The 10555-nt window shown below is 56.0% G+C and overlaps 2 protein-coding genes across 2 annotated transcripts; both read left to right on the top strand.

Moving 5' to 3' along the window:
- The first annotated feature begins 3511 nt into the window (after window positions 1-3511).
- KLF1 (KLF transcription factor 1) lies at window positions 3512-6457 on the top strand. The gene is made up of 3 exons (XM_068534803.1): window positions 3512-3598; window positions 4253-5093; window positions 6282-6457. The coding sequence occupies exons 1-3, from the start codon at window positions 3512-3514 to the stop codon at window positions 6455-6457; spliced, it is 1104 nt and encodes a 367-aa protein (XP_068390904.1).
- Window positions 6458-7918: 1461 nt separating this feature from the next.
- Window positions 7919-10552, top strand: DNASE2 (deoxyribonuclease 2, lysosomal). Its single transcript, XM_068534802.1, has 6 exons — window positions 7919-8327; window positions 8445-8625; window positions 8717-8795; window positions 9118-9282; window positions 9374-9568; window positions 9985-10552. Exons 1-6 carry the CDS (start codon window positions 8233-8235, stop codon window positions 10323-10325), a joined length of 1056 nt encoding a protein of 351 aa, XP_068390903.1. The 5' UTR covers window positions 7919-8232; the 3' UTR covers window positions 10326-10552.
- Window positions 10553-10555: the final 3 nt, after the last annotated feature.

Genomic DNA, 10555 nt, shown 5'->3' with positions numbered 1-10555 from the left:
AATGCTCTGTCTCACACGTTGTCTCTGACTGAGTATGACGGGAGTAACTGTGAGACTGTGTCTGAAGGTGATCACTAGCCTGCATATCCCCAAGTGCCTGAGGCCTGGGTGTGTCTCAGACTCTTCCACTTTCTGGGCCCTTCTTGCCCTTAATATCCAAATAAAATGATTTGAACTCTCCTCCTCACTCAGTAGGGAGTCCATCACCACCCTGAATTGTCTGCGATTCTGCATAACTCTAATTCTTCTGGACACCTCCCTCCACCAGGAACCAATGGCCTCCCTCCTTCCATCCCTTCCTTTCACCAAAGCTCCCTGTCCTGGAGTTGTTGTGGATATTGGAGTTCTCTGTAGGGGGGTGTAGAGGGTGATGACGGCATACACATTAGGAAACCTAAATTGAGGCTCAGGCCTTGCCACCCAGGGAAGTCTGCCATCCGTACTGGCTACCTGCTCCCAGAGGCCTTATCTCCCAGCCAGATGCCCACACCTCCCCCCGACCCTCATCCTCTTGCCTCACCTTTCAGAGCCAAACATGCCTGTTAGTGCTTTATCCTAAATCAGGGAGATGTCTCCCCAAGAGACACTCTGCTTTCCTCTCCAGGAAACCACTCTAATTTCAACCATTTTATTTGATTGAAGTGAAATTCACATAACATAAAATGAACTTTTTTTTTTTCGGCTGTGCCGTGTGGCTTGCAGGATCTTGGTTCCCCGCCCAGGGACTGAACCCCAGCCACAGCAGTGAAAGTGCCGAGTCCTAACCACTGGACCGCCAGGAAATTCCCTAAAATGAACCATTTAAAGTGTACAGTTCACTGGCTTTTAGTATATTCACAATGTTGTGCAACCACCTCTATCTAGTTCCAGAACACTTCCATGACCCCTGAAAGGAGACCTTATACCCATTAAGCAGTCACTCCCCATTTCCTCCTCCCCCCCAGCCCCTGGCAACCACTAATCTTTCTGTTTCTGTGGATTTGCCTATTCTGGATATTTCATACAAGTGGAATCATATAATATGTGACATTTTGTAACTGGATTCTTTTACATAGCATGTTTTTGAGGTTCATCCATGTTGTAACATGTATTAGAACTTCATTACTTTTTATAGCTGAATAATATTCCTTTGTACAGATGGACCACATTTTGTTTATCCATCCGTTAATGGACATTTGGGTTGTTTCCTCCTTTTGGCGACTGAAACTAATGCTACCGTGAACATTAGTGTACCAGTACTTGATCCAGTACATGTTTTCAGTTCCCTTAGGTATATACCTAGGAGTGAAATTGCTGGGTCATATGGTAACTCTATGTTTAACTAACTGAAGAATCATCAAACTGTAGCTGTAGTGGTAGCTGTACCACTTGGCATTCCCACCAGCAGTGTACGATGGTTCCAATTTCTCTGCATCCTCACCAACCCTTGTTATTTTCCTTTTTTTGTTGTTGTTAATAGCCATCCTAGTAGGTTTGTCGAGCTGGTTTTTACATTACTTTTTTGCTCCCCCCACCCTTGTTGCACATGATAATTTTTTGTCTTTTTGTGTGATGCATTTATGGTGCACCAACTCTGGTGATGTGCCTCCGTCTGGGTGAGGTTGTATGCCTTTCACTATCAGGGTGTCTGATTTCATGTTAGTGTGGTTGTGTTTGGGTGCGCCCCCTATGGTTGGGCATTAGTAGTTCAGTTGTGTGACTAATTATATACAGTATCAGAGACAGGTGGCTGTGACTATGTAAGGTTGTAGTGTGTGATCGTGTCTGTGCCTGATGTATAACTGTGTGCCTGACTACATCAAAAGTGTGTTTACGGGGCTTCCCAGGTGGCGCAGTGGTTAAGAATCTGCCTGCCAATGCGGGGGACATGGGTTCGAGCCCTGGTCCGGGAAGATCCCACATGCCAGGGAGCAACTAAGCCCGTGTGCTACAACTGAGCCTGTGCTCTAGAGCCCGAGAGCCACAACTACTAAAGCCCTCGAGCCTAGAGCCCGAGCTCCACAACAAGAGAAGCCACTGCAATGAGAAGCCCGTGCAACACAACGAAGACCCAATGCAGCCAAAAGTAAATTAATTAATTAAAAAAAAAAAGTGCGTTTATGAATGGTTGTGTGGATGTGTTTTACACTTTTGTGTCTCAGGCTTCGTCTGTGTTTGATGGGATTGTGTGACTGCATCTTCTATAGTTCTGTGACAATATATCCAGGATCCTCCATGTGTCTGTTCGGTTGTGACTAAATCGTGTGTGTGACTGTGTGTGATTTGGGTAACTGTGTATGATTGTCAGCACCTGATTATGAATTCTATGTCTGAGGGATTGTGTGACTATAACATCATGTAACCAACGTAGTGGATGGTTGTTTTTGCGCCTGAGAATTGTATGTCTGTGCATGGTCTTTGTGACACACAGACACACAAGTATTTGTGCAGGGACTATATGGGGTGTGTGACTTAGGGACCAGGGGATTTGTGTCATTATGTAATTGCATAGTGTGTGTGTGTGTGTGTGTGTGTGTGTGTGTGTGACTATGAGCTATGTGTCTGTGATGTGTGTCTGTGTCACCCACCTGGACTCCCTTGGCACCACAGTCTCTGGTGCAGAACCTCAGATTCCCTCCCCCATGTGGGGTAGAAATCAAGAAGCAGCCAGGTCTCCTGCAGGTCAGGTGTTTCCCATGGCCCGATCCAACGTTCCCATGCCACGCAGCAGAGGGAGTCACCTCCTCCTTCCCAGCCCCCATCACGCGGGAGCAGCTCTAATTGCACCAGCCTCAGCCTCCATGCAGCTACTCTCCCTGCAACGCCGCCTGGGGTGGGGGGGTGTCCATGGTAGACAGTGACGGCTGATTGGCAGGGGCCTCCCCTGCCACTGGGCTCAGACCCTGGAAGCTCACTACCCAGGAAATTTAAAACCAAGTTAATCCCCAGCCCCCAGCCCTCCCACTCACCAGGGACAGAGCCTTGGCTGTTCTGGGCCCCCACCTGATAGCAGCCTCCAACGTCTGGGGAGTCTGATAATGCTTGGCTTGGCAGGGAGTTCATGCCAAGTCCCGCCATCAGCACAGTTGCTGCTGTTTATGGGGAAGGGGAGAGCTGCGAGGTCCTGGTCAGGGGCAAGGGGGTCTTGAAGCTCCTTCCCAGAATCCCCATTCTGCCTGTCACCCCTTCTCCAGGAAGGTAACTGAGAACAGGCTCCAAGTTTCTCCTTCTTTGGGAACCCAGTGCCTCACTTTGCCCAATCCCTGAACCCCCAGCCCCTGAACCCCCAGCCCCTGAACATCTGATTAGCTTTGGATACAGGATCATTCTTTAAGGCTCAGCCCCAAACAGGCCTAGGCGAAGTCTGTTCCCCCAGAAACGGTGACCCCCGCCTTTGCCTGCCCCTTATCAGGGGCTGCAGCCAATCAGCTGAGGGCAGAGAGGAGCCCTCCAAGGGGCCATCAGAGCCTCAGAGCCCACGAGGCTGCCAAAGGAGAGGAGGCCTGAGCCCCAGGGTGGGCACCAGCCAGCCATGGCTGCAGCGGAGACCGCCTTGCCCTCCATCAGCACGCTGACCACCCTGGGCCCCTTCTTGGACACACAGGAAGACTTCCTCAAGGTGGGGCCAGTGGGGTCTAGATGGGCTGCCAGGGGTTCCGGGCCCAGGCCACAGAGCTGGGGGATCAGGTCTGAATCTTGCCTTGGAATTCAGAGACCTGGTCAGCGCTGGGTGTCCTCAGTGCAGGCCAGGGGTCTGAACTTGGTCTAAGGGCCTATTTCTGTCATAGAAAACTCAGGCTGGGAACTGAACAACTCAGGGATCTAGGCTCAGTGAGACACCCCCAGATATCAGAGGGAAATGGCAGATGTGTCTAGGGGACATCCAGGAATTAATCTTGGAATTAATCTTGTTGGGGGACAGGGAAGAAGAGGAAGATTCTTGGGGGAAACTGAGGCAAGGCTGAGCCTCCCCCAGCCTTCCATTCTTGGCTCTGCCACCCCTTCCCCCTTGCCTGAGTGTGGCTCCAGATAATGTAAGCCTTATCTCCTGTCTCCAGCCTGACAGATAGACCTCTGTCTCTGGAGCTGAGGTGGTGGGGGGAGGGGGGGAAGGACAATGTGAGGGACAGACTAACATGACAGACAAGCAAACAAGACCCCTTTATTGAGCCTCTAGCCAGTCTGCCCCCATCAGGGCATCCGGCCCCCACCGTCTCCGGGCAGGATACCCTGGTGTCCACTGAAGCTTCGTGCTACCGGCTCCCTCCCACAGTGGTGGCGCTCTGAAGAGGTGCAGGACTTGGGCCCAGGCCCCCCCGACCCCACAGGGCCACCCCTCCACGTGAGGCCTGAGTTGGAGGACACGCCCGGGGAGGACGAAGACGATGAGAGGGACGCGGCTACCCCCTGGGACCTGGATCTCCTACTCACCAACTTTCCGTGCCCAGAGCCGGGCAGCGCGCCCCAGACCTGCGTCCCCCAGACTTGCGCTCTGGCGCCTGGCGAAGGTTCCGGGGTGCAATTCCCACTGCCGCCCGAGACTCTGGGCGCGTACGCGGGCGGCCCGGGGCTGGTGGCTGGGCTCTTGGGTCCCGAGGACCACCCGGGCTGGGCGCGCCCGGCCCCACGAACCCCGGCTCCCGATGCCTTCGTGGGCCCAGCCCTGATTCCAGCCCCCGAGCCCAAGGCGCTGCCGCTGCAGCCGATGTACCCGGGACCGGGTGCGGGTTCCTCCGGCAGCTACTTCCCCCGGACGGGGCTTTCAGTGCCTGCAGCGCCGGGAGCCCCCTACGGGCTGCTGTCCGGGTACCCTGCGCTGTACCCGATGCCGCAGTACCAAGGGCACTTCCAGCTCTTCCGCGGGCTCCAGGCTCCGGCGCCCGGTCCCGCCACGCCCCACTCCTTCCTGAGTTGTCTAGGGCCCGGGACGACAGGTGCAGGACTCGGGGGGACCACAGGAGACCCAGGAGGGACCGCGGAGGCCGCGCCATCCAAGCGCAGCAGGCGATCGTGGGCGCGCAAGAGGCAGGCTGCGCACACGTGCACGCACCCGGGCTGCGGCAAGAGCTACACCAAGAGCTCTCACCTGAAGGCGCATCTACGCACGCACACAGGTGAGGGGGCGGGGCCCGGTGCAGGGGCGGGGCTGGGTGGGACCTTGGGAGCCAAGAGCTGCAGAGGAGCTGGAAACCAGGAGCAAGGGGCGGGGCTAAAGCAAAGTCTCGGAGCAAAAGGCTGGGCAGAAGGAGCTGGGGACGAGTCTGGAATATCAGGAGCCGGATGGGAAGTAGTGCGGAAGGCATGTGGGGACGGAGAGAGGACATGGAAAACCTGGGAAGCATTTCAGGGAACCGAGGGCTAAGACCTGGGCCAGGGACGGGCCGAAGAGCAGAAAGCCAGGCAAGCTGTGTAGGGGCCGGGGCTACAGGAGGGACTGCGGGGAGAGGACAGCTCGAAATACCAGGGCGGGGGGGCCAAAGACCCAGGGTTCAGGTTTGGGTCAAGCGGGAGCGGAGTTAGGTGTTCTGGGGCGGTAGCCAGGAGTATAAAGAGTGGGTTGCTTGGTTAGACTGTAGGGGGCGTGCTGGAGCTCAGGAGAGTTAGTTTCAGGGGCCCGGACGCAGAGGCCGGTCCTGGAGAGCAAAGGGAAATGGCTGGGAAATACAGGAGGGTAGGCATAGGAGGAGAAGCCGGGTCCCAAGGAGCCAAAGACAGGGGAGGGGACGTGGAACAGAGGCGGGGTGGAGGAGGAATGAGGCCTATGCATAGGGGTCCGCATAGAGGATGGGGCCACGTGTACAGACGCGTCCAGGAACGCAGGGAGGAGGGGCCAGGTCTACCAGGGGGAGAGCATACTCACTGGGGACAGGGCCTGGAACACCAGGTGGATTTCGGGGCTCAAGGGCCAAGGCCAGGGGCAGGATTGGGCAGCAGCTTGAGGGTCCCCTGGTGCAAAGGAGGGGCTGGGACATAGGGGCAGTGCCAAAGGACAAAGATTGTGACGGCATTAGGACGCAGGGGCAGGGTACCGGGCACAGGAAGTAGGGCTAGTAGTGTAGAGGGCGCGACTTGTGACCAGGAAATGAAAAGGGGCCTGGCGCCAGCAGGAACAGAAGAAGAAGGGTCGGGGTAGCAGAGGCCGGCCCTGGGTGCAGATTCAGACCCTTCCCGAGAGTGTCTCCTTAAATTTCACGACCTAGGCACCTCACTTGCCTCACCCTAGTCCCGGCCAAGGCTAGGAGGGAGGACTCTGGGACCAGGTGTAGGGGACAGTGGCTCTCAAGGCTTCCTCGTCCCCCCAGGGGAGAAGCCATACGCCTGCACGTGGGATGGCTGTGGCTGGAGGTTCGCGCGCTCCGACGAGCTGACCCGTCACTACCGAAAGCACACCGGTCAGCGTCCCTTCCGCTGCCAGCTCTGTTCGCGTGCTTTTTCGCGCTCGGATCATCTGGCCTTGCACATGAAGCGTCATCTTTGAGCCCCGCTCCGGCACTTGGACCTTTTCTGGGGACTGGGGTTAGAACAAGAACGGACCCAGGCACGGTGGTTTTCCCTCGGATGAACCCTCGTCCGGACTCTTGGTCCCACAGATCCACCAAGGACTGGCCCATAAACAGACCTGGGGGAGCCTCCAGCAGAAGTTCCCACATGTCCTTGGCCACAGGGAGCCACAGTCACACACGGTCATGTAGACCGAGCGAGATAGACCTCAAAATAAACGGACTCAGGTGGATACTTAGATACTTCTGACAAAGAGACAGACCCTCAGAGAGCTGGACCATCAGACCAGCTCACAGGTGGCCCTAGACAACAGAGGCGTTGTGGGGTGAGGCTTCCCAGAGATGCTGGTTCTAGAAGAAGGCTTCACACTGTGACTCCTGAAGCTCCGCATAGTGGCTGGCATTGATGTGAATGGTTATGGGTCTCGTAAAAATGCTCCTCCCAGATAAAGCTTCAGTGTTGGTCTGAATTTGTGGGTTTTGGGTGTGGAAGTTGGGAGGAAGCTTAACCCCAGAGGTGATATTGGGGAGCTATACACACACTCACACCCTCCTCTCCTAAAACTGGGCAACCCTCCTCAGGCACTTGCAGCCCGTCCTTCCCCCACCCCAAGGTCAGGCTACATTGTCCCTGCCTCCTGCCTCGAAACCCAGGGACATTCACAGGGACCATCTTCCTCCACTTAAGAATCCTCAGCCCGGGGGCTTCCCTAGTGGCACAGTGATTAAGAATCTGCCTGCCAGTGCAGGGGACACAGGTTCGAGCCCTGGTCGGGGAAGATCCCACATGCCGCGGAGCAACTAAGCCCAAGGGCCACAGCTACTGAGCCTGCGCTCTAGAGCCCGCGAGCCACAACTACCGAGCCTGCGTGCTGCAACTGCTGAAGCCTGCACGCCTAGAGCAGGTGCCCCGCAACGAAAAGCCATCGCAATGAGAAGCCCGCGCTCGGCAACGAAGAGTAGCCCCCGCTCACCGCAACTAGAGTAAAGCCCACGCGCAGCAACGAAAACCCAACGCAGCCAAAAAAAAAAAAAAATCCTCAGCCGGGTCCCAGAGCCCCGTCATCCTTCACCCTGTCATCATCCAAAGTGACCCCTTGGCTAGCTCAGCGGCGGTGGCGGGGGGGTGGGGGGAACATGCAGAATGAAAAGGGGGAGGACCAGGAGGGCAAGCGCCCTTTAAGGGAGCAAAAGTCACGAGAGTTGGACCTCAGGCTGTAAGGCAGGAAAGGAAAAAAAAAAACCCAAATTTGCCTCTGACGGAGAAGCCAGGGGAGGAGCGAGGTTCAGTGAAAGAGTGTTGATTGGGATTAGCCAGAATTGAAAGAGACGGAGGCAGGGCCTACTGGAGGGACGTGGGCTGTGATTGGCCAGGAGTAGAGCCGGAGGCCGGACACTGGAAACCACCTGGCCATGAGACGCCATGTCTGGGCCGAGCCAGAGGATGGAGCCTATCAGGAACTAGTCTGCGGGAAGCAGGAGGAGGCCCCAGGCTGGCCGGGTCGGGGGCGGAGCCTGCAGGGAGCGACTGCCCCGAAGAAAGCCGAGGCCCCTGGAGGATCCTTGACTACCTATTCAAACCTCTGCTTCTCTCCTCGCGGGCGGAGTCTGCATCCTCGTGATGTCTGGGCCTGGGTTCCCCGGCGGGTTTGGGGAAGTGAAAGTCACCGGAGGCCGGGTCTGGCCCAGCTCGTGACCCCGCGCCTTGCGGTCCCGACACAGATTTCTAGACCCCAGCTAGCGCTCTGAGCTCATGGCCGCGCTGAGCTTGCTGCTATTGGCCGCGCTGCTCTGGGTCCCTGTAGGGACCCTGACCTGCTACGGGGACTCGGGGCAGCCTGTGGACTGGTGAGTGCGCGGGAGCCGACTATCCCTCCAGGGCCGCACTGGGGATTGCTGCGTTCCTAGGTGAAGACTGGGGTTCCTTCTCTTCTTCCTCTATTCTGTCCTTTTCCTAACCTCCAGGTTCGTCGTCTACAAGCTGCCGGCCCACAGCGGGCCCGGAGATGCGGCGCAGAGAGGGCTGCGGTACAAGTACTTAGATGAAGACTCAGGGGGCTGGCGCGACGGTGCGGGGCTCATCAGCAGCCCGACGGGGGCCGTGGGCCGCAGCCTGCTGCCGCTGTACCGCAACACCACCAGCCAGGTGAAGACGCCCCCGGCAGAACCTGGGGTGGGACTCTAGGGTGGGCCCGACTTGGGGGAACCTTCAAGTTGCCCCTGTCCATCTTCCCCAGCTCGCCTTTCTACTCTACAATGACCAACCGCCTCAATCCAGCGGGTCTCAGGACTCTTCCAGCCGTGGGCACACGAAAGGTGAGGCCAGACTGGGGACTGGGGAAGAGTTCTGGTTTCCCTGTGCATTTCCCCCAGCTAACCCATGAGTTGCCAGGGGGGTGAGGGTGGGCTGCTCTGTCAGGCCCTAGCCATCTGTTTCCTTATTTTAAATCAACATTGTCCTTCCTCTGGACTAAGAGAATCGATGGCTGTGGAAACTGAGCTCAGCAGTGGTCCTGACACTGCCCACTGCCCACTGGTCCTGTGGTCCAGGCCCCCTACAGACTGAGTGTTCCTGGGTTGCACGTGTGCTTGTTGGGATGCCTCAAGCAGTCCCCCTGATCTCCAATTTCTGGTTCAGGTGTGCTGCTCCTGGACCAAGAAGGGGGCTTCTGGTTGATCCACAGCGTTCCGAACTTCCCTCCACCTGCCTCCTCTGCTGCGTACAGCTGGCCTCCTAGTGCCCAGAACTATGGGCAGACCCTGATCTGTGTATCTTTTCCTCTCACCCAGTTCCTGAATATCAGTGAGTGGAGACAGGGAGGCAGGGTGAGTCCCTGATTCCCAGGCTAGAATCTTGGAACAGTCACTCATTTTCTTCTCCCCTTGCCCTCCAGGCAGACAGCTGACCTACACCTACCCCCTCGTGTATGACCATAGGCTGGAAGGGGACTTCGCCCAGAAATTCCACCTGGAGGAGGTAGTCAAGGGCCATCATGTTCGCCAGGGACCATGGAACAGCAGCGTAACACTCACATCAAACAAAGGACACATGTTCCAGAGCTTTGCCAAATTTGGAAACTTTGGAGATGGTGAGCCTTGAGGTTGACAGTTGGAGAACTTTTTCTGCAGAGGGGGTGTCTGGTGTGTCCATGGCTGAGGGCAGGTCATGGTTAGGGACTAGAATACCTTGGAGTCATAATCACATGAGAGGTAAACAACAAATATACCTGTGTTCAAATATTGGTTTCTGGCTGTGTGATACATGATTTAACCAGAGCCTCAACTTACCTTTCTGAAAAATGGGAATAATGGTATCAACTTTAAAGGACTGTCGAGTGACATGATGCATATAAAGCATTTAGTAAGGGCTATTAGTCTTAATGTTATAATTCCCCAGATTGCCAGGAATTGATAACTGAGGAAACAGCTCAGAGAGGGGAAGTGGCCTAGGGAATCCCTAGCAGTGATCCTGACCCTGTCCATGTCCTCTTTCCATCTTCTGCAGACCTGTACTCTGGCTGGTTGGTGGAAGCCCTTGGCAGTGACCTACAGGTCCAGTTCTGGCAAAGATCTCCTGGCGTCCTGCCCTCCAACTGCTCTGGCGTCCAGCACGTACTGGATGTGACCCAGACAGCCTTCCCTGGGCTAGCTGGGCCAACCTTCAATGCCACAGAAGACCATTCCAAGTGGTGTGTAGCCCCAGAAAGGCCCTGGGCCTGTGTGGGTGACATGAATCGGAACAAAAGAGAGGAGCACCGGGGTGGGGGCACACTGTGTGCCCAGCTGCCCGCCCTCTGGAAGGCCTTCCAGCCTCTGGTGAAGGCATGGGAGCCCTGTGGAAAGTAGAGCAGGGCCTTCTCTCTAGGAAGCCCAGCAGAGCATATAAGAGCTAAGGCTCAAGGGCCAGTTTGGACTTCAGTTTGAATCTATTTAGTCTCTTCCTATTTGTTTGGCCTTGATCATGTGCCTTAACCTCTCTGTGACTCAATCTACTCATCTGCAAAATGGGAATCAGGATTCCCATCAACACCTTACTCAGGATTGTCGAGGAATAAAAAGAAATTGGTAAATGAGGC

Source organism: Eschrichtius robustus, chromosome 2, assembly GCF_028021215.1.
Source record: "Eschrichtius robustus isolate mEscRob2 chromosome 2, mEscRob2.pri, whole genome shotgun sequence".
Lineage (NCBI taxonomy): Eukaryota > Metazoa > Chordata > Mammalia > Artiodactyla > Eschrichtiidae > Eschrichtius > Eschrichtius robustus.
The sequence above is the reverse complement of the archived record's forward strand: the minus strand, read 5'-3'. Positions and strand labels throughout refer to the sequence as shown.

What these genes read in the sequence shown, in the direction of transcription:
- KLF1 (XM_068534803.1), top strand. Translation starts at nt 3,512, where the DNA reads ATGGCTGCAGCGGAGACCGCCTTGCCCTCCATCAGCACGCTGACCACC. An exon ending in CACAGGAAGACTTCCTCAAG is followed by an intron (nt 3,599 to 4,252) that starts GTGGGGCCAGTG and finishes TCCCTCCCACAG; the next exon opens with TGGTGGCGCTCTGAAGAGGT. An exon ending in GCATCTACGCACGCACACAG is followed by an intron (nt 5,094 to 6,281) that starts GTGAGGGGGCGG and finishes TCGTCCCCCCAG; the next exon opens with GGGAGAAGCCATACGCCTGC.
- DNASE2 (XM_068534802.1), top strand. Translation starts at nt 8,233, where the DNA reads ATGGCCGCGCTGAGCTTGCTGCTATTGGCCGCGCTGCTCTGGGTCCCT. An exon ending in TCGGGGCAGCCTGTGGACTG is followed by an intron (nt 8,328 to 8,444) that starts GTGAGTGCGCGG and finishes CCTAACCTCCAG; the next exon opens with GTTCGTCGTCTACAAGCTGC. An exon ending in ACCGCAACACCACCAGCCAG is followed by an intron (nt 8,626 to 8,716) that starts GTGAAGACGCCC and finishes CATCTTCCCCAG; the next exon opens with CTCGCCTTTCTACTCTACAA.